This window comes from Mustela nigripes, chromosome 13 (genome assembly GCF_022355385.1).
Source record: "Mustela nigripes isolate SB6536 chromosome 13, MUSNIG.SB6536, whole genome shotgun sequence".
Taxonomy (NCBI): domain Eukaryota; kingdom Metazoa; phylum Chordata; class Mammalia; order Carnivora; family Mustelidae; genus Mustela; species Mustela nigripes.
In genome coordinates, this window is record NC_081569.1 from 20757759 (window position 1) to 20784628 (window position 26870).

General features: G+C 42.4%; 1 protein-coding gene and 1 pseudogene across 1 annotated transcript in view; one reads left to right on the forward strand and one right to left on the reverse strand.

Annotated features, from left to right (window-relative positions):
* TRPM1 (transient receptor potential cation channel subfamily M member 1) overlaps nt 1-3499 on the reverse strand; it is a 107540-nt gene extending 104041 nt beyond the window's left edge. Inside the window, exons 1-2 of the mRNA XM_059371236.1 lie at nt 3470-3499; nt 1800-1976 (exon numbers count right to left, since the gene is read on the reverse strand). Of these exons, the coding sequence (XP_059227219.1) occupies nt 1800-1976; nt 3470-3499 (207 nt within the window). The remainder of the gene's footprint in view (nt 1-1799; nt 1977-3469) is intronic.
* Nucleotides 3500-5273: 1774 nt separating this feature from the next.
* LOC132029110 (ribosome biogenesis protein NSA2 homolog) lies at nt 5274-6081 on the forward strand (annotated as a pseudogene).
* The last annotated feature ends 20789 nt before the right edge of the window (nt 6082-26870 follow it).

Sequence of the window (26870 nt, forward strand, 5' to 3'; positions counted from 1 at the left end):
GAAGAGCATCACGGAGTGGGTCCCATTATTCCCCTGGATGAGAGCTTTTATTTTCCCAAGCCCAGAATTTACACACACACACACACACACACACACACATATGCATGCACACATGCACACACACACTATAGGACATTCTTAAAAATATTTTCAACCAAAGCAAAAGAGGGAGTTCTAAAAATATTAACTGCTCCAAGTAAGAGGATTTTAAGTTAATAGAAAGTGTGTTTTGTTTTCACTTAGTTCAGAAGGAAGATGACTAGCCACTTAAAATGCCTGAATGTCATTCTGTTTCTTGTACTTATCAACTTTGCAAAGCAAACAAATGAGAATGCAAAGAGCCAAACCAAACAAAATTCCAGACTTCTAGAAAAGAACCAATTAAACACAAACAATTACAGCAAACACATTCAACATTCGTTGGTGTTTTCGATTACATTTTCTGGGGGCCTGAAACACATTGTAGACAGTGGCCAATTCATGCTGTAAATTCCATTGCAAATGCCATGATTAAAACTGCTGCTAGGTACCGTATAGAGTGATAGTTGGGGAAGATTGCCAAGGACAATCCTTCCTTAAAGTCAAGCCTGTATGAAGTCTGCTCCCAGAGAGGCTGGTGTCCTTTTTAATTCTTCCCTAAATATTTAATTCAGACAGAGCAAATTTGTCTCCTATTTCCCCTCTCTACCTTTCTGGTCTTCCTTCCTTCTCAGTTCCTACTCCTGGTTCACTCAGGAACGATTCCTGTAAATACTCCCATTCTTTGTCCCCCTACTCTCTATTTCTGCGAGTTTTTAAAAAGAATTTATTTATTTATTTGAGAGAGAGTGAGAGAGAAAGAGCACAAGTTGGGGGGAAGGAGGAACAGGGGTGAGGGAGAAACAGACACTGCGCTGAGCAGGGAGCCCAATGCAGGACTTGATCCCAGGACCCCGGGATCACAACCTGAGCCGAAGGCAGATGCTTAACTGATAGCCACCCAGGCACCCCTCTGTTCCTGCTAATTTCTGCTAAGGTTTTTACAAAAGATAAAAGAATTTAAAAAGGTGTAATTTCTGGTAACAAAAGGATAATGTATTTGTTATAGAAAATGATTAAAGTAAAAGAAGAGGAAATACACTAAGGAATGAATAAACATCACCCAGATGGCCTTCATCCTAAAATAACAACAGATAGAATTTCAGTGTATTCCGAGGCTTTTTTCTGTGAATAGAATAGACATATGTGTGTGTGCGTGTATGTGTGTAATAAAAAACATGTCCATTCTGCGCATTGTCATTACGCATTCTTCTCTGTCCTTCTGCAAATGGCTACATTATATTTCATCCTGTGGATAGACCGTGATTTATGAGCCCAGTCCCCTGTTTTGGACATTGGGTTGCTCCCGTGTCTCCCTGCAGTAAACAGCGCTGTGTAAATCTTGGCTTCACTTCAGGATTATTTCCTCAGAATGGGTCCCCACACATAGAATCGTACTTTGGTACACACTCCTGCATGGCCTTCCAGAAACCCGTTCCTGCTTCCCACCGGCAGTGAGAGGGAACTCCCACCTCCCTTGCAGTCTTGTGTAGTGGAACCTATCTTTTCCCTGAGGTTTGAACTAACAGTTGGAATATCAGCGGATAAAGGCTTACAGGTATCGCCTCTGCCCCCCCACCCCAAAGAACTTCAGTGACGGCAAGGGCTTTTGGGAAGAGGCACCTCTCCAGGAAGCAAAGAAGCAGAGGTAAGATAAGGAGTGACAGGCAAGGAGCCTAAACTCTGCAGCTGGGACTTCCGTGCAGACCCCTGGCACCTACCTTTAGAAGCCAGCTCTGAGGGAACCGCAACACATTGGAACCTGACTGACACAGGGCTTGTCCCCTCAGGGAATGATCCTGGAGGCCTTGTTGGCTGAGAATGGATACACCCCTGTCCAGCCAGCCTCTGCAGGAGAGGCCCTGGGAAGCAGAGTTCCCGTCTGAGCTCACCCCCACCTGAGCTTAGCCCCACCTGGGCTTACCTGCTACAGTGGCAGAGTGGGGAGGGCTCAGCCCGACCTTCTCCAGCTTCCTCCTCAGGCCAGGCAGGAAGCTGGCAGAGGCGGGCCCACCCTTTAAGAGCAGAAGTCCACATGAGGAGCATGTGAGTGCCCATGCCGGGGCCCTCATGATCCTGGTGAGGCGATGGCCCCATGACCTTGCTCCCGGGCCGAAAAAGGAAACCAGGGCCCCATGTTGCCAGGCTGCTCGGTGTGGGATCCCATGAAAATAGCCTTGGGATCTGAGAGAGGTGGGGGAGCTAGAACTTTCCCTTTGAAGTAACCCTCCCCCCAGTCCATCCTTCCCCTGCTAGAAATGTCAGCATGGTTTGCATAATTGAGACAATTGGACATAATCGTTCTTTCAGAAGCCCCTCATCTGTGCCAGAGCCCCAGGGAGCCTGGAGAAGGCAGCACATGGCACTAGTCATCCATAATCCTTTCTCAGATCATCTGAGCTTGAGCCAGAGGTCGCAGTGAACTCCACTGCACATGCAGCGTGAGTCCCACATGACTCCCGTCCCCATCTGGGTGCTCCTAACCCCCACGGTCCCCACACTACCAGCAGCTTGCATGACCCGTATGCACAGTCCCCCTAAAACTGCTATGGGGGGGGTGTGCTATAAGGATGTGCGTGAATATTCCAGCTTTCAGGAAGCTTTCTCAGACTAGCAAGAGACAGAAAACCCAAATCTTGAACTTCTCCTGTCTGCAACCCTTTAGGCAGCGACCAGGTTCCCCACACACCTGTGGGTCTCCTGGGCTGCCTCCCTCATCTCCCAGAAGAGCGGACAGACATGCAGACGGACTGGATGCAGGACAGTTAGGAAAGTTTCCATTTCACAGATGAGGACACTGAGGCCTCTGAGTGAGCACAGGATGTGGAGCAGGAACGTAATTTCACCCCATCAAGCCCTAAGGGGGTAGAGCCTGAACCAGGGACCATGTCCTCCACCGAAAGCTGCAGAAGACCATACTCACACCTGGAGGCCCCCCAGGGGGCTCAGGGAGCCTCTGACCTCCAGAGGTGGAGGTTAGACTGAGCAGGTGGACCAGGCCATTTTCTGGGGAGGGAGTCTGCCCTTTGTTTCGTCAGCTTCCTTCAGGTCTGTTCCCCCCGAGGGTGACAACCGTGTCCCAGGAAAGTGGGCCCAATAGGGGTGACTTTTTCCATGGTTTGCAGGTACACACAGCCTGTGGGGAGGGCAGCACCCACCCGGCGGCAGCTCTGGCCCAGCACCGGGGGTGTTTTCCTTGTGAACTCATGGTTGGCTCTAGATAAACAAACGGCTCCTGGCAGGAGTTCCTCCAGGGGTCAGAGCGTATCCGCAATGACAGTATTTTGGATGGGGCAGGTTGAGACAGAATTGCGGAGGCAGGGTGTTCCTGGGGTATCAAGAATCAGACTGAAAGCCTCTGGGAGGCCCCTGTGGCAGGTGATGGTCTTGCCGTCCCTGTGTCAGGCTCGTGCTCCGTCATGACTACAAAGTATAGAAGCCTGATGTCCCATGCCAGGCAGCTGCCCCGTCTCAGCCCGTCAGTCAGTGCCTCTCCCGCCAACGGATGCTATTGTCACTAGTCAATAGTGGGTCTGGGGTCAGAGAACATGGAGAGATGGAGATCTTGAGCCTTCCAAAAGTGAACAACCCTCCTTGCTGGCGCTGGCCCAGTGAGGCAGGCGACCGGAACTGCCAAGGGCAGCATGGCGGCCCGAGCCACCTGTGGCTGCCTGCGGAGAACTCCAAGTTCATCCAGTCGGAAATGAAATGTGCTCCGAGTGTACCACACGCAAGATGGCCAATGCTTTATATTGACTACATGTTGAGATGATATTTCAGATATTTTGGGTTGAATAAAATGTATTGTTAATTTTTTTTTTTTACCCGCTTCTATTTATTTCTTTAAAGCAACTTCTGGAAAATGTAAAATGATGTCTGTGGCTCACAGCTGCGGCTCACGTTATATTCCTGTTGCCTGGTGCTAAGCTAGAGCCTGGGAAGGGGAGGGGGTCCTGAGCAGAATTCCCATATTCAGGAGGTCTCCTTCTCTGGGCATGGCACCTGGAAAGAACCCGGTGCTAGGAGATGATACACGAGAACTGTGGACACGTTGTTCATGGGTAAGGATTTTTACGTGTCCAGGGAGCAGTCTGAGCCGATGATATTAGCACTGATGTTAGTGACGAGGAAGACACATGGGGTAGTTCACTGCTGCCAGGTCCTGCCTCTTGGGGAGGGACCAACTTGATTAGTCTGCCAGCCTGGGAGGTGGTGCATTTCTTATCATGGGTCAGGAATAAAGCTGCCGAGGAGCCTAAGGAATATGCATCTTGCCTGTGATCCCAGTTGGTGAGAGGAACTAGGACGGTGACTCGTGTGGTCACCAGTGTGGGCAGCAGGCAACCAGGCACCGGGGGAACAGGGAGGAACCCAGGGTGGTCCTAGTCACACTCTGTCTCTGGGGTCTTGGTTCGGGTTCCCCGCAAAGGAGACTCTGAGACAAGTCCATGATGTTTCTTGTTCTGCTCTGTGCCCTGCATTTCCTGACCAATAGTAAGATCTTGAGACCTGTTTGGATTCAGAAGCGATTTTTTGACAAGACTCACTGGTGACATGTGTCTTTCCATCAGGAGGCACCTAATGTCCACTTGTCTGCCATTTCCGATTTGGGGGGGGTGTCTTGATGATGATTGCCTAGAGCCTTTGTATCACTAGAACTTGCAAAAGGGTGATCTTCAGTTCTGGCTTTCCTTCTTCATTTATTCACTGGAATTCACTTATGAAGAGAAACCGCCTGACCAAATTGGTTAGTGTGGTTCACACAGGAAAGGCAAAAGGTTTTGGTTTCCAGAGTAATGAGTTGGTTCCCTGGCGTGATCCCAAGGTGACTAACGTGTTTCTTTTTTCAGAGTGTCAGTGTGTATGAATTCACAGATGGAAACATACTCGAAGAATTTCAATTCACAGCAGTAACTTTCCTTATTGTTGTTCAAATTGTCCCAATTTCACACGGGCCCTTGATTCCTTCTGGCACGACACCAGGAGTCTCTGAGAGCATCCTTGCTATTTGGAATGAAAAGGTGTTTCATGCTCATGTGGTACATTTCTTGCCCTAGACCTGGATGTGGCCATTTGTCCCATTGTAGTGGGGAATGGTCCTTAGAAACCAGGATCTGGGGAGTTAGCTCGTGGGTCTGGGAGACCGAAAACTGAGATCTTCTTTGCGCCCCGACAGCTGTACCCCACAGCTCTGCAGCCGTCACCATGCCACCAAATGAATATATTGAGTCACACCGGAAGCGCTATGGCTATCATTTGGATTACCATGAGAAAAAGAGAAAGAAATAAGGTCGAGAACGTTCAAAGAAGGCAAAAAGATGATTGGTCTGAAAGCTAAGCTCTACCATAAACAGCACCATGCTGAGAAAATACAGATGAAAAAGACTATCAAGATGCATGAAAAGAGAAACACCAAACAAAAGAATGATGAAAAGACTCCACAAGGAGCAGTACCTGCATATCTACTGGACAGGGAGGGACAGTCTCAAGCTAAAGTACTTTCTAATATGATTAAACAAAAACGAAAAGAGAAAGCGGGAAAATGGGAAGTTCCTTTACCCAAAGTTCGTGCCCAGGGAGAAACAGAAGTATTAAAAGTCATTCGAACAGGAAAGAGAAAGAAGAAAGCATGGAAAAGAATGGTCACTAAAGTCTGCTTTGTTGGAGATGGCTTTACTTGAAAACCACCTAAATATGAAAGATTCATTAGGCCAATGGGCTTATGTTTCAAAAAGGCCCATGTAACACATCCTGAATTGAAAGCCACCTTTAGCCTGCCAATACTTGGTGTAAAAAAAATCCTTCATCCCCACTATATACACAACTTTGGGTATTATTACCAAAGGCATGGTAATTGAGGTGAACGTGAGTGAGTTGGGCCATGTGACACAAGGAGGCAAAGTTATTTGGGGAAAATATGCCCAGGTTACCAACAATCCTGAAAATGATGGATGCATAAATGCAGTCCTACTGGTTTGACAGCAGTTCGAGACAAGTAATTCCTTATAATTACTGAAGACTACACACCAGTCAGGAAAGCAACCATTCCTGTGGTGGTTCTGGATACTACCAAACAGCCTTAACTATCTGCAGTCATCAAGAGAAGCATTTATTCTATTGTGAAAAACATTAAAATAGACATTTATTAAAATAAATGGTCTTTATTTTTGTCTTTTTAGCAAAAAAAAAAGAAACCAGGATCTGCCTCTGAATTGAAGTGTTTCTAGTCCCTCCAGTTGGCAGAATGGTGATATTTGATATGTGTATGTACATACAATAAACATATGGTATACAACATGTAATAATTATATAACATAATTATGTATAAGATATAAAACATAGAAGAGAAAATGCACCATGAATTCATACTGACAGTTCCAATTCTAATTTAGAAACACAGCTAATTTACTTATGTCCTGATTTTATATTTGTGTCTCTTTTCACTTATGCTGAGTCTTATTCCTAATGATATTAATATAATTTGTCTTTTACTTTATCCTAGCTGCAGTTTCAAAGCAACAATGCCAATATTACCATTAATAATACAATTCCTAAGTGCAGTTTCAAACATTGTTTTATTGTTCATTTTGACCTTAGGTATATCCTGTTTGAGTTTTAAAATTACTTAAAATAATTCTTCTCTGTGAGGTTATTCTGCAAACTTAGAGACACCATTGGATTCACTTATTTAATTTTCTTTTGGATTTTTAGGAATTGGTTTTTTAATTTCATTTTTTTAATAATTTTATAAAGCATTTATATTATTGCAAAACCAAAACTGCAGATAAGATTTATTCAGAAATATCTGGCTACTGGAGCTATCTCTCACCCTTGTCTGGCCTCTCAAAAGTGAACTAAAGAAATTTTTTTAATCTTTCCATTTTAAAATATTAGCATATAATATTAACTTCATATATATATACATATCCCTCCTTTTTTTTCACATAAATGGAAGAATATTTTGCATCTTTATTTTTCCTGGGAATTACTCAGTCTCTCCTCATTTCTTTTTCTAGTTCTATAGCCTAAATCCTTGGGTGAATGGATGAAATTTGACTCAACTGGATGGACACTTTGGTGGTTTTCAATCTTTACAAGTCTCATAACAGTTAAAAGCCATGCCACACATTCTTTAGCGCTTAGCCAGGATTCTTTAGCTTAGATGCCTAGAAGAGAGATTGCTGGAATTAACAGTAAATGGATATATAATTTTTCTAATATTATAAAATTCCCCTCCAAACAGGTTACCATTATGTATTCCACCAGCATTTTATGAGCGTTCCCCACTGCCTCATCTACAGAATATATCATGAAACTTTGGGATGTTTGCCCAACTTACTAAGAAATGGTGTCTCCATATAGTTTTGGTCTGTAGTTCTTTTTTCTTGGGCACGGTACTAATTCTTCTTTACAAGTTTGGTAGAATTTACCATAGAAACCATCTAGGCCTGGGGTATTCTTTGTGGGAAGGAGGGCAGGTATTGCATGGAGCACTGGGTATGGTGCATAAACAATGAATTTTGGAACACTGAAATAAAATAAGATTAAATTAAATTTTTTAAAAAAGGAAAAAAATAATAGTTCAATCTCTTTGCTTTTTCTTTTGTAGATCAATTCAGATCGATTTCTTCTTGACTCAGTTTTAATAATTTGTGTCTTTGAAGGAATCTGTCCATTACTTCTGAATTTTCAATTTGTTGACATGATATTCTCTTATAAGCTTTCTTATTTCTTAGATAGGTGGTGGTATCCCTTCTTTCATTCTCATTTTAGTAGATTTAGTCTTCTTTCAGCACCTCCACCCCGACCCCCACCCTGTCAGTCTAACTAAGGATTTGTCAACTGTGCTGATTTTTTCAGAGAACTAACTTTCGGTTGTACTGATTTCTTGTTTTGGTTTACTATTCTTTATTTTATTTCTTTCCATTCTAGCTTAATTTCCTTTTTTCTGTTTGATTTGATTTTAGTTTGATTTTCTTTTTTTGGTTTTGTAAAGTTGGAGGTTAGATTACTGATTTGCAATCTTTCATTATTAACATAGGTGTCTAAAGCTATCAATTTCCCTCTCACACTGCTTTAGCTACATTCTTTAAGTTACGGTATGTTGTGTTTTCATTCTTGTTCATCTTAAAGTAGTTTCTAGTTTTTCATGTGACTTTTTAACCCATTGATTGCTTAAGTGTATGTATAGTTGTGAATTTCTCAAATTTCTTTCTGTTACTGATTTTGAATTTAATTCCACTGTGGTTGGAGAACATACTTAGCATGACTTCAATCTTTTTAAACTTACTTAGGCTTGTTTCCTGGACTGGCATATGGTCTGTCCTCGACAATGTTCCATGTGAACTCAAGAGGAATATGTATTCTGCTTTTGGGTGGTGTGTTAGATGTCTGTAGGTCAGTATAGTTTTAATTTGCATTTATGTTACTATGAGTGAAGTTGGGCATCTTTTCATGTTTAAGTGCTATCTGCATTTCTACTTCTGTGAACTTTCCACATCTTCTGTTCATTTTTTAAATAGGATCTTTTTTTTAATTCTTAGAGCTTGTTTATATCAAGATGGTGAACGTGTAACTGTGATAAAGTTGGCAAATTTTTCCACCCTCTTGTCATTTGTTATTTAACTTCACTTACTTGCCTCGGCCTCCTGCTTCCTTGCTATCCAGAGTTCATCAATTTAATTCACGACTGACATCACCCTTTCTCTCTTTTTAAAAAGTTTTTATTTTAATTCCAGTTAGTTAACACACAATGTCATTAGTTTCAGGTGTACAATATAGTGATTCGACAATTCCGTACATCACCAGGTGTTCAGCAAAACAAATGCATTCCTTAACCTCCATCACCTATTTAACCCATCCTTCCACCTCCCTCTCCTTTGGTGACCATCAGTTTGTTCTGCATGGCTGAGTCTGATTTTTTATCTCTCTCTCTCTCTTTTCCCCTTTGCTCATCTGTTTAAGAAATACTTGTTTCTTAAATTCCACATATGATTGAAATCAAATCATGTGGTATTTGTCTTTCTCTGCCTGACTTATTTGCTTAACATTATACTCACTAGCTCCATCCATGTCATTGCAAATGGCAAGATTTTATCCCTTTCTAAGGCCAAATATATTCCATTGTATACGTACACCACCTCTTCTTTATCCATTCATCTGTCAATGGACACTGGGCTGCTTCCATATCTTGGCTATTATAAATAATGTTGCTATAAGCATCAGGGTGCATGCATCCCTTTGAATTAGTATTTTTGCATTCTTTGGGTAAATACCCAGTAGTGGGATTGCTGAATCATCAGGTAGTTCTATTTTTAACTTCTTGAGGAATCTCCATACTGTTTTACAGAGTGACTGTACCAGATTTGAAGTCCTTCTGACAGTACACGAGTATTCCTTTTTCTTCACATCCTTGTCAACACTTATTTTTTTCTTGTGTGGATTTTAGTGATTCTGACAAGTGTGAGGTGAGATCTCATTGTAATTTTGATTTGCATTTCCCTTGTGGTAAGTGATGATAAACATCTTTTCATGTGTTTGTTGGCCATCTGTATGTCTTTGGAGAAATGTCTGTTCATGTCTTCTGCCTTTTTTTAATTGGATTATTTGTTTTTTTGTGTGTTGATTTATATAGATTCTTTATTATACTTTGAATGATAACCCTTCATCAGATATGTCATCATCCTTTCTGCACTGTGAAGAGGTGTGGGAATGACTCAAATATGACTTCCAATGTTCATAGGCTAGTATGGGAGATGTCACCTATACAAACACACTTGAAATACAAGACAGACTACAGGAAGCATTCTAATCAGACCTGCCAAGAAGTGAGATAATATATGGGAGAGAGAACTTATCAGGAGGAGCAGAGGTGCTCCAACTGGACATATCTGGGTGGCAGATTTGAGGAAAGGAGGCACTTTATGCAAAGAGCTGGAAGGGGCATAAGCAGGACCTCGGGCAGGCCTGCAGACCCTGTGACCTGAAGCATAGTTCTGAGACCAGGACGGGTGATGAGCAGGAAGGAGGAAGACCAGGCTGGGAATAAAGGGGAAGGTGGGAGATATTTGGGGATGCTGAGGGCTCAAGCTAGTACTGGCCAAGCAGAAGTGTTGTGAATTCTGACCTCAAAGTCTTGTTCTAAAGTACCTGCCTTCTCAGAGTCTTATTTGGGATAGACTCCTGGGATAGGCTGCAGAAGTGAGTTTCCACTTTCTATATTTCTGGATTGTTTATATACATTTTAAACAAGATAATGGTAAGTGCTACCTGCATATAAGGCAAAAAACAAAACAAAACAAAAAAAAAGACAGTGTTGACTTTGAATGACTTAATTGGCAGAATCCCTGAAATAAAGAAGCTGAGGTGGTAGATTAAAAAGATATTATTTGTGGGGTGCCTGGGTGGCTTACTGGGGTGAGCCTCTGCCTTTGGCTCAGGTCATGATCTCGGGGTCCTGGGATCAAGTCTTCTTTGGGCTCTCTGCTTAGCAGGGAGTCTGCTTCCCCCTTTCTCTCTGCCTACTTGTGATCTCTCTCTCTATCTCTATCTCTCTCTTAATCAAATAAATAAATAAAATCTTTAAAAAAAAAGATATATTTGCTTTGTAAATTAAATTCACATTTCATTGAACAGTGCCTCTGCAAATGACAAAGGCTAGAGAGGAATTTAAAATCTTTGGTATTGTTATCAAAGGCTAGACGAAGGCTAGAGAGGAATTTAAAATCTTTGGTATTGTTATCAAAGGTAGTCTTAAAAAATAAATGAATGACTAGATTAGGCAGAGACCTACAAGTCTATCAGTGTTTTTGGTCACCATAAATTTGCCTCCACTTCTCTGTAAATTATCCACTGACTGGCAAATACAGTGTGTTTTTCCACTTGGGGGAACAAAGATCCTCAAACATTTGGAACATAGGCTGTGGAAACTCCAGTCTCTTGAAGGCAGAGGTCCTTCCTGGTGAGTCTCAGGAGCCAAGTTGGCCAAGATATGCTGGCCATTCTCCAAAGGATTCCCAGCCTTATCAAGAGTTAAATATTGATAGCAACCTCTTTTTATAACCCTTCTCTGTTCCACATGGCTCTAAGCTTGTGGGAGCTGGAATTCATAGTATGTCTTCATTACTGATCATTCTGCAACGGAGGACAGAGGCTCTGGAAAGCCCACCGTGGAGATACCAGTTGGAAGATCCCAAATGCACAGTGGCTCCTGTTTGATCATGACAGCTTTCTTTTCATTTTTTTCTCTTTTCTCTTCTTTTTTATTATTTTCTTTTGGCAGCGGATTATGTTGCAATGTTGGCAGATGACGTGAGCTAAGATAACAAGCACATGGGTGAAAAACCTGCCAAACATGAAACATTTTTTAGTTTCCAGAATAATCTCCGCAATGAAAATAAAGCCAGTGACTTTGCTGTAGAAATCATCCATTATGTCAAAGCTTTGTGGAAGTCTTATAGTGGTGTAAATGTCAGGAACTGGTATGGCCAGTCTGGACAAAGCAGAAGCAGTATGCCTGGAGCTGCTAAGGGTGGCCTCCTCACGGCTGGAGCTTCTGGAAGTTCCCAAAAAAGAGCACTATCTGAGCTGGTTTTCCTTCTCACAAAATTCTTGACATCTCATTCATCCACCAGTCCACCCACCACACATAAGGAGCTGGAATTACTTGTGGTAATCCCACACTACTGTTACAGTGCTGGAATCTATCCAAGTCGGAATGTAACATTCTGCCCTTTGGTGGGACCTAACGGTGTACTTCCAAATTCCAAGCATACGTTGTGGTTCATGCTTCTTAAATACTCTTCGCTGTGGAGCAATGGCAAGTCTCCCAAAATGTGAATCCAGTTATGAGAAAGTCACTTTGACCTTTTCTTCCTTTAAGATATCTGTGGTCCTGAGAAGAACTTTGGGCAGGAGCCATGGCAAGAAGTTATTTCACCTCTCTGTGACTTGGTTTAGAGCAGCTGACGCATAAGAAGAACAGATCTCTGGGAGATAAAAGATGTGCATGAGCCTCATGAAGCCAGCTGTGCCTTCTCACAGATCAGCACTGAAAGATGCCTCAGAATGTGAAGAGTTCTACAGGCTGTGCTCCCTTGACACCTGGCACAGAAGTTATTTATATTTCATGCATCATGCCTCACTGGAAAGGGAGAGCTCCTAATGGTCTTCAAGATAATTTCCTACCAGATGCATCTCTTTTGAGTAATGCTTCATAGCTACTAAAATTTGGATTTTAACCAATTTGGTTGCAATAACCCATAAAGCAAAAATGCACTCCAGATAAAAATTTAGGCTCATCCAGTAAATCTCAGTAAAGTTTTAAACAAAAAGTTCTGGGACTAGAGTGCCCTTGTTACTTGGAATCTTTGTTTCGATTAGCAGAATGACTTTGAATTTTAATCTTTTGAGAAAAATCTTTTGAAAAGCGTCTGAAAAACAGGCCAAGGCAGGCTGCTAAGGATAAGGGTAACAAATGTGAGCAAACAGAGCTTACAGAAGTTAAGAGCTAGTTTTGCAAAGCGTGGAAACATTAGGAGAGATTCCGGCATTCTATTTTTTTAAACAGTTTTAATAGAATTCATTTTTTATTTTTTAAAAAATATTTTTACTTTTTAAAGATTTTATTTATTTATTCATGAAGGATAGAGAGACAGAGAGGCGGGGCAGAGGCAGAGAGAGGAGCAAACTCGTGCAGAGCAGGGAGCCCCATGTGGGACTCGATCCCAGACTGTGTGATCAGGACCTGAGCTGAAGGCAGATGGTTTACCTGACTGAGCCACCCAGGTTCCCCAGACTTTGTTTTTTAAAACAGTTTTAGATTTACAGAAAAATTGAGAAAATAATATCGAGAGTCTCCATATACCCTGCACTCTTCTATTATTAATACCTTATATTATTATAGTACATTTACATTATGAAATAAGAATAGATATGGTATATATTTCTATGGAAGCATATATACTATGGTATATTGTTATAATTAATGAGCCATTATTGATACATTATGATTAAGTAAACACTATATCCAGATTTCCTTAGATTTTTCTAGTGTCTATTCTTCTGTTCTAAGGATTCATATTCCATTTATTTTTTTCCAGCTTTATTGAGATACAATGGACACATAACACTGTGTAAGTTTAAGGTGTACAATGTGTTGATTGGATACCTTTATAAATTGCAAAAGGATTACTGCATTACTAGAAGCTACCGCCTCCCTCCTGTCACATGGTTACCATTTCTTTTTTGTGGTGAGAACATTTACGATCCATTCTTCTAGCAACATTCAAGTATATGACACAGAACTGTTACCATCATCACTATGCTGTACATTAGATCCCCAAACTTGTTAATGTTACAACTGGAAGTTTGTACCTTTTAACCAACATCTCCCCATTTCTCCCTACCCCTCCCCACCAGCCCCTGCTAACCACCACTCTGTGCTCTGTTTCTCTGAGAGTCTAAAAAAGTTTAACTTTTTTAGATCCCACAAGAAGTGAGATCATTCGGTATTTGTCCCTGTCTGACTTATCTCACTTAGCATTATGCCCACAAGATCCATCCATGTTGTTGCAAATGGCAGGATTTCCTTCTGTCTCATGGCTGAATCATTCTACTTTTTAAAGATACTTATTTCTTTCCCAGTTGACTCAGGAGGCAAGCAAACAAGGAACACTTTGGTTCAAGAGATTGCTAGTAATTAGTCCCAAATTTTCCATTGTCCTGGGAAAATGCTTGGCTGAGATTTTCCTTTCTCATCATGCCCAGTTCCTTCCCCTCCAAGGGGGCAAATATACTTTTTTTTTTAAGCCACTGGGATGAGGAGGAGTGGTGTCTGCTTTGAGGAGTCCCTACCTCAGAGATGCTGCTTCTTACAGTATTACTTCTGCCTGGGAGCAACATTCTTTAAACATCTAAAGTGGGCTTTTAAGAACTTGGGGCATTCTCAGAAAATGATCCCATGTGTATTAAATTGGGGCAGTTCTGCATAGTCTCTTTTCCTTTTGAAGAGTTGCAGTGCATATTAGGATATTAAAGGCTCTGAGAAGTCATGCAATGAAGAAACCTCTTTACTATTATGGAGTCCAGCATTTCCTAAATTCATTGACCCTGGAGTCTTACTTTTCTTCTAAAATACTTCTAAATATCTCTCAGAGCCAAAGGAAGGACTTGGGAAACCCCAGACTCAGGTCACCATGAACTTAACCATCTGAGGAGTCCATGAACTATTCTGTGTTGGAGGAAACTTATTCCCAGAGGTCCCATTCAAAGGTCTGGAGAGTGTTTCCTGACGGTCTCTCTTGAGGGCTCTTTTGGCTTTGGTGAGATGGAATCATATCCAGTGTGGATTCTACCTAAGCAGCTCCCACTGTGACTCAACGATCTGGTTGGGGAATGGTCCCTGATAGGAGTGAATCTCCCAGCTAAATCAGCAGGAAGAGGAGGGGGGCACAAGTAACCCTGCCCCTGCCCCTACCATTTCAGACTCTAGGGAGAGCATCTGCATCCTGAGCTTCTCACTAGGCTGTGACCACTGGACTCAGGGCTCTCTCAAAGGCCACTGGTTGCACTTAGCCTTCTGTGAAAACCTGGTCTCTGGGATAGAGCTGGGCATCGGCATCAGGCTTTCTGCTCAGCAGGGAGCCTGCTTCCCCCTTTTGCTCTGTCTGCCTCTCTGCCTACTTGTGATCTCTCTCTCTGTGTCAAATAAATAAATAAAACCTAAAAAAAAAAAAAAAATCTGGTCTCTGTGGTTCTAGTCCCACATACACCAAACTGCCTTTCCTGTGCAGGGGTCTTCAAACATGCCCTTCTACTCCCCATCTCTTTCTTGGCCTTTGACATTTTATCCAGCACATTTGCTAAGCTTGGGCCCTGCTTTCTGGGTCCAACTCGTGCTCCACATGGGGGCAGCATCTCCATTAATCCTTCCCAGCCAGCCCAGCCTGGTCACTGTGGCCCTCTCTGACTGTCACAGCACCTTCTGTCCTAGCACCCGCTGCTGTAGATGGGAACAATTGCACACAGCCCTGTGCTCCCTGCTGTACATGACCCCCCTGCCAAGAGCCTCATCATAATGCAGGAGTCCCCATGTGCCTACTAGGTGTTCAACTAGGTGTTAAATGATCTGCACAGCTCCTCACGGGTAGACATTCTTTCTGTATCATGCTACACAGCTCTGGGCTTTCCTGGAGGTTTTGCATTTGCTGCAGCCCATCTTGGAGGGCCCCACAGGAGCCTCTGCTTTGGCTATGCTTGTGGGGTTTCCACCCATACCTGACTGCCTTGCCTCTGCTCCACTGGGGGTCATCTGGCTCTCTTGCCCACCCTCACTTGCCTGCCCAGTCCCCAGCTCTGCCCCTTCTGGGAGCTGCGGAAGGACGGTAGTGGACCCCACTTACTGTTGAAAGGTCAATAGCTTTCCCCTGCCTTCACTCATCTTGCAGAGTGACCTAAGTAAGACATGCAGACCAAGTGAAGACACGAGCCCCAACCTGCAGATTCAGTATCATCAGATTCATGTCTTTCTTTTGTTTTTAAAGAATGCAGATGAAAGTCATTTTTATTTGTAATTAATTTAACCTGTTACCTATAGTTTCCACATCCCCAACATTGATAACACTTGTCTTGGTTTATTTTGTTACCATCTGAAGATGGTGTGTGCAGGCAAATATGACTACAGGCTCAGAGATGGAAATGTTTCTGAGGGGTCTACACCACCACTCTAGAAAACACTGCCCTAGGGTCAGGTCTTCCTTGGGCATAGGAAAGTGGGAAATCGCCCACATGGTTTTGGAAATTGTTTGAGGATGTCCTGGACTTAACCTGGAAACAGAGAAGAGAAAGGATGAGGAGAAGCAGTGGCTTCTCCATAGTTTGAGTGGCCCTGAGACTCCCCCTTAATAATGGAGATGCTCTCCTTCTCTTTATCCCCAGCTCATAATACCTAATAATAGTCACATCTTTTCACTTTCCTATAAAGCTCTCTAAATTAAATAAACTTAAATTTTTTTGTTACGGAAAACTGTACGTAACAAAATTTATAACTTTAACAGTTTTAAAGGGTACAGCTCAGTGGCATTAAGCACATTGATATTGTTGTGTAAGCATCACCAACACCCGTCTCCAGAACTTTTCATCATCTCCATGGGAAACTCCTACCCTGGCAGCCACCCTTATACTTTCTGTCTCTATGAAATTAACTTCTCTAGGGACCTCATATAGGTAGAATCATGCAATATTTTTCCTTTTGTGACTGGCTTATTTCCCTGAGCATGATCCTCGAGGTTCATCCACGTTGTAACAAGGATCAGAATTTCCTTTCTTTGCTGAATACTATTCCATTGTATGTACAGCTCATGTTTTGCTTATCGATTCATTGGTTAATGGGCATTCTGGTTGTTTCTACCTTTTTGCTGTGACTATGTTGCTATGAACAGGTTTGGCCAAATATCCAGCCCCTGCTTTCAATTCTTTTGCATATGTACCCAGAAGTGGAATTGGTGGATCAAATGGTGATTCGATTTTTAATTTTTTTCAAGGAACTACCATACTGCTTTCCATAGCAGCTACACGATTTTATAGTTACACCAGCAATGCAGAAGATTTCTAGTTTCTCCACATCCATTTGTGGTTCTCTGTTTTTGTGTTGTTTTTAAATAATAGCCATACTAAGGGTTGTGAAGTGGAAATTAATTCATAATACAAGAGCATTGTGAGGGAGATACAATAATTGTCTCCATTTTATACATAAGACACAATGAGTCGCTATGAGATTAAGCAACTAGTTTAAGACATCACAGCTTGGGACACTTGAGTGGCTCAGTGGGTTAAAGCCTCTGCCTTTGGCTCGGGTCATGATCCCAGGGTCCTGGGATCGAGCCCCACATCGGGCTCTCTGCTCAGCAGGGAGCCTGCTTCCTCCACCCTGTCTCTCTCTCTCTCTCTCTCTGCCTGCCTCTCTGCCTATTTGTGATCTCTCTCTGTCAAATAAATAAGTAAATAAAATCTTAAAAAAAAAAAAAAAAGACATCACAGTTTGTAAATGGCAACTACAGAAAAAAAAATTGAGCGGTCAGTCTCCAGAGCTCTGCTCTAAGCCTACCTGCCACACTGCTTCTCTGCTGGACATACCAGATCCTGTTGAGATTTACCCTTCTTCTGTTCTGTTCTGTCACCCTGCTTCTGTTCTGTTTCTTGGTAGATATTTAGACTAAATGTTCCTCTTGAGTATTAAAATTTTATTTCATTTTATTTTTAGAGTATTAAAATTTTATTTTATATTATTTTTTGAGCATTAAGATTTTAGAGAAAGATGATTGGATGGAGCCTTTCCTGTGCCAAGGACTTTTCTCCTTAATGCTTAACACAACTCTGAGAACCAGACTCTCAAACCATGGTACATTCCCTGTGTTTGTTGTGTTGGGACCTTGAAGAGCTACTCTCTGGGGAAAAAGGTGAATAGACTAGCTTGTAGAGGAACTGTAACTCAGCTTAATGTTATATGTGTAAAAATTGATAGCCTTGGTGCTTTTATTTATAAAAGAATATCTAAAATTAATATCTAAGCTTTCACCTTAAGAAACTAGAGAAAGAAGATTAAATTTAATATGAGAACAAGAAAAGAAATAAGCATAAACAATGAATCTTGGATCACTGAAAAAATAAAGTTAAATTAAAAATTTTTTTAAAGTAAAAAAAAAGAAATAATAAAAATTAGAGCAAAAATCAATGAAATTAAAAGCAGGAATCAATAGAGAAAATAAGTTGACTCAGAAGCTTGTTCTTTATAAAGAGCAATAAAATTGACCAACCTCTAATCAGGTTAACCAGGAAGAAAGAAGACACCATTACCAATATCAGTTACGAAAGAGAAGCTATCACTACTGACCCAATGGACATTAAAAGGGCAGTAAAGGAATACTGGAATATTACAAACAACCCTATGTACACAGATTTGACAACTTTGATGAAATGAATCAATTCTTGAAAGATACAAGCTATTAAAACTCACACAGGAGAAATAGATAAACTGAATAGGCTTATACCTATTCAAGAAATCAAGTCAATAATTAATAAGCTGACAACACTGCATATTATCACAGAGATGGGTTCACTGATGAGTTATATAGATTATATGGGAAGCTCATGGGTTCACTGGTGAATTAAATAATACATTTAAAGAAGAAAATATGCCAATTCTCTACAGTCTTTTCCAGAAAATAGAAAAAAATGGAATACATCTTAACTTGTTCTACAAATCCAGAATTATTCTAATACCAAACTACTACAGACCAACATCTCTCATGAACATATATGCAAAAATTCATCAACAAAATATTAGAAAATCAAATCCAATAATATATTTAAAAAGTTATATATCAAGGCTAAATGGGATTTATTCTGAGTATCCAATATTCAAAAATCAACTAATGTAATCCATGACCTTGAGAGTCTAAAAAAGGAAAATCATGTAATCATATCAACAGATGCAGAAAATGCATTTGACAAAATAATACCCATAAATCATAAAAACTATTAACAAACCAGGAATAAAGAAGAACGTCCTCAACTTGATAAAGAACATATACAAAAAAACCCTATAGCTAGCATTATACTTAAGGGTGAGAAACCAGAAACTTTTCTGCTACGATCATTAACCAAGTCAGGATGCCTCCTCTCACTACTCCTTTCAACATCATACAGAAATTAGAGCTAATGCAACAGATAATAAAATGAAACAAAAGGCATACATATTTGAAATGAAGAAATAAAACTGCTTTTGTTCCCAAATGACATGATGGTCTATGTGGAAAATTTTAAAAGGCTGAAATATATCTATATCTATATCTATATCTATATCTATATCTGTATCTGTATCTGTATCTAGATCTAGATACAGATCTAGATCTAGATCTATCTATATCTACTTTTAAGGAACTAATAGGGACACCTGGGTGGCTCAGTGGGTTAAGCCTCTGCCTTCAGCTCAGGTCATGATCTCAGGGTCCTGGGATCGAGCCCGGCATGGGACTCTCTGCTCAGCAGGAAGCCTGCTTCACCCCCTCTCTCTGCCTGCCTCTTTGTCTACTTGTGATCTGTCTGTCAAATAAATAATATCTTTAAAAAAGGAACTAATACACAATAACAGCAAAGTTACAGAATATAAGATTAGTAGATCAAAGTCTACTACTTTCTTTTCCAGAAATGAACAATTAGAATTTGGAATTAAAAATACAATGGCATTTACCTTTAGCACTAAAAAGTGAAGTACTTAGTAGTAAATCTAACAAAATATGGCAAGATCAATATGGAGAAAACTACAAAACTCTAATGGAAGAAATCCAAGAAAGGTGACCTTAGGTTTGAAGATGACTATAGATACAGTGCCAAAAGAATGATCCATGAAAGAAAAAAATTGCTAGGTTAAACTTTTTTAAAATAAAAAAAATTCTACTCTTTGAAAGACATTGTGAAAAGGATGAAAAAACAAACCAGAGCCTGGGAGAAAATATTTGCAAAACATTTCTGATAAAAGACTTACACTCAAAATATACATATAACTTTAAAAACTCAACTATAAGAAAAAAAAATCCAATTAAAAGTTAGACAAAAGATCTGGACATCTCACAAAAGAAGATCTACAGATGGCAAGTCAACATATGTTATCAGAAGTAGCAGGAATTGCAAATTAAAATAAAGAATACCAACACTGATATATTAGAATGATTAAAACCTTAAGAAAGAAAATATCAAATGTTACCAAGGATGTGGAACACCAGAAACATTTACTTTTGCTGGTCAGAATGTCTCGCTGGGATACAGTTTGACTTTTCTTACAGAGCTAAGCATAGTCTTACAATGTGATCCAGCAACTGAGCTCCTAGATATATACCCAAATGAATCCAAAACTCATATCCATACAAAAAAACACACAAAAATGCTTATAGCAACTTTATTCACAGTTGCTAAAACTTGAAGCAAACAATCTGTCCTTCGAAAGATAAATGAATAAGCAAACTGTGGTAGTGCCAAACAATGAAATATTACTCAGCACTAAAAAATGAGTTATCAATCCACAAAAAGACATGAGGGAAGCTTAAAGGCATATTGCTAAGTGAAAGAAGCCAGTCTGAATGGTTGTATGATCACACTATCTGAATGATAATATGATTTCAACTATGTGGCATCCTGGAAAAGGCAAAACCATGAAGGCATTAAAAAGAACAGTTGCACTGTTGGTGGGAATGCAAGTTCGTGCAGCCACTTTGGAAAACAGTGTGGAGATTCTTTAAGAAGTTAAAAATAGAGCTTCCCTGTGACCCTGGTATTGTACTACAGGGTATTTATCCCAAAGATACAGATGTTGTGAAAAGAAGGGCCATATGTACCCCAATGTTCACAGCAGCAATGTCCTCAGGCACCAAACTGTGGAAATAACCAAGATGCCCTTCAAGAGATGAATGGATAAGGAAGATGTGGTCCATATATACAATGGGGTATTCTGCCTCCATCAGAAAGGATGAATACCCAACTTTTGTATCAACATGGACGGGACTGGAGGAGATTATACTGAGTGAAGTAAGTTAAGCAGAAAATGTCAGTTATCATATGGTTTCACTTATAACATGGAGGACATGGGGAGAAGGAAAAGAAAAGTGAACTGGGGGAAATCAGAGGGGAAGACGAACCATGAGAGAGTGTGGACTCTGAGAAACAAACTGAGGGTTTTGGGGAGGCGGGTGGTGGGTTAGGTGAGCCAGGTGGTGGTATTAAGGAGGACACCTATTGCATGGAGCACTGGGTGAGGTGCATAAACAAGAATCTTGGAAAACTGAAAAAATGAAATAAAATAAAATAAAATATTTCAAAAAATAAATAAAAATAAAAAGAACAGTTGATGCCAGAGGTTCAGTGACATGGGAGTGATATATTTGTGGAGCACAGGGCATTTTTAGGATGGGAAAACTATTCAGTATGACATTTTGATGGTGGATATATGACTGTGCATTTTTCAGAACTCATTGAATGTACAACACAAAGAGTGAAACTTAGTGTAATCTATGAATCTTGATTAATAATAATGTATCAATATTGGTTCATCAATTTTAACAAATGTACCATATATATTGCAAGATGTTAATAATTGAGAAAATTGTGAGAAGGAGAGAGGAAGTATATGAGAATTCTCTGTATTATATGCTCCATTTTCTATAAACCTAAAACTGCTCTAAAAAATATGTTCTAGTAATTTAAAAAGTACATGACATGAATAGCATGTTGAGGGTACTAAATAGATTTAGATTTCTAAGGTCTTTGCATTGGCTAGAAGGAGGTAAAAGTACTAATTAACACTATACCTCAATAAATCAAGAATGTGTGCTGTAGTCCCAGAAAAACAATAAAAGTGTAGGAAAAGATGTGATTTCCAATCCAGTAGGGAGGGAAAAGATAACAAGAAAAATACTCAATCTAAAAGAAGGCAGAAAATGAGAGAAAAGGGACATAAAACAGGTGAGAAATAGAAAGTGCAAAGACAGTATTTTTAAATAACTATATCAGAATTTATATTACTTACATATGAATGGAATAAGTGCTATAGAGAAACACCAGAATTTTCATGCTTTATATGTATTTTTAAAACCCTATCATATACCATTTGCAGGAGACTCACCTAAAATACAAGGATATAGCAAGCTTGAAACCAAAAGGATAGAAAAATGTCATAACTAATGTCCAGCAAAGCAGATGTTAAGTTAAAAAGAATGACCAAGATATGAGAAAATGTTCAGTTCACCGTGGAGTTATAAGAATTCTAAATACATATACACCTAATAACATAGCTTCGAAATACACAAAGCAAAAATTGGCAGAATCTCAAGAAGAAATCATAGTGAGAGATTTAAACATGCCTTTCTTAAAGATTGATAAGAAAACAAACAAAAGTAAAGAATAATATCATATTTGAACAGCACAATTCAAAAAATTATTAAAGAGACATTTATAAATTTCATCTAACAACAATAGGCGGCCATAGCAAAATGCATGTAGGAATGGGTTCCTTTCTCTTAGGGACACCTTCTTTGATCAACACATGTACACATAGGACCTGGGGCTCTAAGAGATGTTCCCATATCCCTCTCCCTCTCCATTTTCCTTTAGAACTCTCCTACCATCCTTTGGAAGAATTCAACATTCCAATGGTCCCTTTCTGTGGGTCTGGGTTCCAGGAGGTGGGGGCCAGGAGTTGGGAGGAGGGAGCTGATACTGGCAGTGTAGACAAGATGAATTGCTGGAAGGTTTATTCAGGTGCTAACCAGAGGAGAAATGGCTTGAGTTTTCAAAGCACTTTACAAATGTATAATCTTGAATTGAAATTAGCCTGTGGAACAGATGTGTGAGGTTATGAGGCTAAATCCCCAGGTTTTCCCACTCCTTGGAAGCTCTCTTGGGTTTCTAGGTCATTCCTGACTTAGACCGTGGAAGAAGGGATCATCTCCAAGCATATCTCACAGAATCCCCTTAGATGACCAGTCAGTTACGATGTTTCTGAGTTTCTGCCACTCCACACCTCCTGTGGGTAGCTGGCATTTGGATGTGATTCAGGGTTGTCAAAGACCTACCAGTCCAACAGGGATGGATAGTCTTCATTTTAGCAGAAAATCATTCTACTGGTTCTGAAGGACAGGACTTGTGTAGGAGAATTTAGAACAAAGACCAACGATGCAGTCCACAGAAGAAAGGAGGTGAGCAAGGGAAGGTCAGAGAGGGCCCAGTTCTATAGCAGCCAGTGGGTGCAGCCCAGGACAGAGAGAGGGCAATGCTAACATTCCAGGGCCCAGTTCTATAGCAGCCAGTGGGTGCAGCCCAGGACAGAGAGAGGGCAATGCTAACATTCCATTTTGGTCTCACAGTTGTTCCCAAGCCTTTACTACAGCTTGATCTCATATAACTGCCTTGGCTAGGTTGTTTGGGGGAAGAGGTGTTCCACAAAGTGTTCAGACCCAAGTTTGAGATAGGATGGTGCCTGGGTGGCTCAATTGGTTACATGTCTGCCTTTGGCTCAGGTCATGATCTTGGGGTCCTGGGATCAAACCCCACATTGGGTTCCCTACTCGGCAGTGAGCCTGGTTCTCCCTCTCCCTTTGCCACTCCCTCTGCCTGTGCTCTCTCTCTAATAAAGAAATAAAATCTTAAAAAAAAAATCGGGATGGTGACAAGGAGAGTTGCAGGAATATATAGGTTGGGGGTGGGTAGGCATTGGGAATTTCCAGCAATCAGCTGTGACTGGAATAGGACTTGGGCAGTGCCAGGGATTCTCAGATATCTTGGAGCAGACACTGCCCTCCGTGATTAGGAGAAATGAAGCAAAGTGTTAAAATGATGCCTGGAGTCTGGAAGTTGGGGCTTTCATGGCTAATATAGTCAATGCCTGGCATCTGTCTCCATTCTATGAAGAAGGAAAAGTGACATACTTTCCTGTTTTGCAAATGGGGAGCCTCAGACCCAGGGAGGTAGTGACTTGGCCCACATCATACAACCGGTCCATGACAGAGCCAGGACTGAAACAGAATCTTGATCAGCAAGGCCTTTGATTTGTAGACCCCCAGACCTGTACCTCCCTTCCCCATTCTGCTGACCATTGTTTCAAACAGGGAAGACAGGATGGAGAGCTTCTTCCCCGTGAACTCCAGAATGTGTCCATTGGGAATGGTGACCCTTCATTGGAGGGACAAGACCTGCCATCACCCAGGAGTGATATTTACAGTATTCAACAATGCACGTCAACATTGGTCAGTACTCAACAGTGCAACAGTTGTGGGACTGAAATGGCTAACAGCATCACTATCTCACTGTCCTGGGCTGTTCCAGCGGCTGCTGTAAAATCTGCCCCCCCCCTACTCTTCTTGTCTTTCTCTTGTGGAACCTCAATGCTTGTCGTCGTCGTCGTCTTCTTCTTCTTTTTCTTCTTCTTCATTTTCTTCTTAAGATGGATTTATTTGTTTGAGAAAGAAAGAGAGAGAGCTGAGTGGGGAGCCTGACACAGAGCTCAAACCCAGGACCCTGAAACCATGACCTGAGCCGAAATCAAGTCAACACTTAACCTACTGAACACCCCACGTGTCCCACATGTCTTTGTTCTGAATTCTCCTGTCTGAGCCCTGTTCCTTGGAGCTGGACCATCAAGGATGCTGGCTGTTCTCACCTGGCTGGACTGCACAGGTGCATACCTGCGGCACACCCCCCTTTCACCTTTCAGGAAGGTGTGCATACTATTTGGGGCCTCAGGAGTTTGGTGACATTCTTATTTCAGGTGCCTCAGCTCCCTTCCTGCCCACACCTGGGGGGAGGACAGTGCTAGACAGTGGTGACTGGCCTGTGCCACGGCTTCCCTGCTTCATGAGTCATAGAGCCACCTGCATGTCAGGCAGAGGCACAGATAGACATGCCGAAGGCAAGCCCCCCCCCCCCCCCCGCCGAACAACACTCCAGACAGGATCTGGGCGCAAGACCAAAGCCAGGGCTGCCTTCACGGGCACGCAATCCATGCTGACAATTGGGTCCTGTCCTCAAAGGGGCTCTGGGCTTAGTCTTTTGCTCTGCTTTGCCGATTTAAGATTCTTAATAATTTTTGAGCAAGGGTCCGTCAGCATTTTAATTTTGCACCCGGACCCAGCAAATCTTGTGAGCATTCCTGGCAAGATCCCCTCCAGCTTCAATCAAGAGTCTGCATCCAGCGCCAGCCGATGGGCACAGAGATCAGCCTTCCCAGCTTCGTGTGCTGTTGTTTTTGGTTGGGTCATTTCTCCACTGTGGACTGGTGAGGGAGAGCCCCGGGGGCTTAGTAGCTCCCTTGATCAGAGGCTCGGCCTCAGTGGTAGTCAGACTGGACTGTGCAGGAGAGCCCATCTCAAGAGCTATTGGGGGAACTCTCACAGTGCCTAACCCTGTGCTCGCCCTTCAGCTCTGTCCAGCTGAGGAGTCCCGGGTAGGCTGGCCCTCTCCACTTTGGCAAGATCTGACAGGCCAGTTTTCTGGACCTGTCCACAGACCCACCTGTGAGCCTGGCTTCCGTCAGTCTAGCTCTCTGCTGCTCCCACCTGGCCACCTCCGGAACCAACCTGACCTCGTAGAGTTTGCTCTGGTTCGCTCACATCCTAAAAAATATAGGACCTTGCTGATATTCGACTATTTTTGGCCCACCCAAATGGCAATTTTTAAATGGTTCGACCTAATACAATTGATCAGAAGCGTCTTACAAATCGGAGCTGAGGGACAAAAAGGAGTAAAAGACATGTCAATAAAGGACAATCCCAACAAGTAACTTCAGCACATGCAAAGGATAGTTTGGGTCTGTTGCCTGTGGGGACAGCCCTAGGTGATGGCCCAGGAACTGGCTGCCCATGGGGAGTGAATAAAGCACAGCAGGGAAGCCCAGGAAAGATGAGGAGGGAGGTGTGACCAGAGGACACTGGTGGGGGGTAGGAGGCGGTCCAGGCCTTCGGCAGAGATACGCTAGGCAGCCCAGGGAAGGGAGGGAGACCTCCATCATCCCCACGCAGCCCACTGTGCTTGTGAGAGAGAGATGTTGTCTCCTCCTGTGAGGAGAGGCGAGCGGGGGGCATCTGACCCCTGTGTGTGGTGCTTCTCCTAGCGGTTACAGAATATTGGAGAAGAGTGCAAGCCTGCTGTGGGGCAGAGACCTGGTGGGGCAATGCCCCAGATTCTGGCGGACCAACCTGGCAGGAGGAAACACATGTGAAATTCAGTCTGTGGTCAGAAACACTTGCAGATTCTATAACGTTCTGAACCTGAGTTTTCCCCACCTGTGATCTGGGAACAAAAACACCTCCCTCTTCCACGTTGCAGGTGGGGCAGGTCTCTGGAAGGGATGCATTTCCAGAGGGTCACATACCAGGATGCTTCCATATAGGCCAGGAAGTGGCCACTGCCCAGAGTTGCCTGGGTGTCCCACCCCTTCCCTGGGACCTCGGGTGCATAACCGTGACCTGGCCACCGCTGAGTTAGTTCAGGGTACATCTGGGTCCCCTAGGACCTCCGTCAGTGCCCTGCCTGGTATCTGACCTGTCTGCATCGACACTGCTGTTTACCAGGTCCCAGTGAGAAGCCAACATGACCAGACGCAGAGAAAAGACGTGGGGACTACATACACTGGCAGAATACTCATGGTATTATTACTAGTGGAGGCTGGAGGGGTTGGGAAGGGGGCCAGGGACCATGAGGATGGGGGGGGGGTCAGTGAGAGGCATTTCGGTCCCCCAGCTGCTTTCACACCCCGACACCAGGCTCAGCCCATCTCCCTCTTGCCCTCCTCGCGCTCTCTGTGAGTTTAGTGCCCTGTTTCTTCTATTACCATTCTAAAGTGATGGTGCTTGGCAGCTGTCCTCAAACAGTTGTGTTAAAACATAAATCGCTGAGATGAGTCCCTGCTATCAACATAACCCAAAGTGATACTCTTGGCCAGGCTTAGCAGCCAGGCCTGCTTTCCCCGGGTTCAAGGTTTTATCCACAGCCATTAATCACATGAAAGCAGATATTAAAGGAGCATTAGCCAGGCCAGCTGCTGCACCATGTCCTGGGCCATTACGGGAAAAACCCTGGACTGCGCCCTCCCTGCCTCGTCCCGGGGTTGCAGAGCATCATGCAGGGCGTCGTGCAGCGGGGGGGGGGAGAGGGGGGGCGGGGGCGGGGGGGGGGGGAGGGGTGCAGGCAGTTCCACGACCCCCAAGGGTGCCTGGGCCTCCAAGCTACACACAAACTCCTGCTCCCCT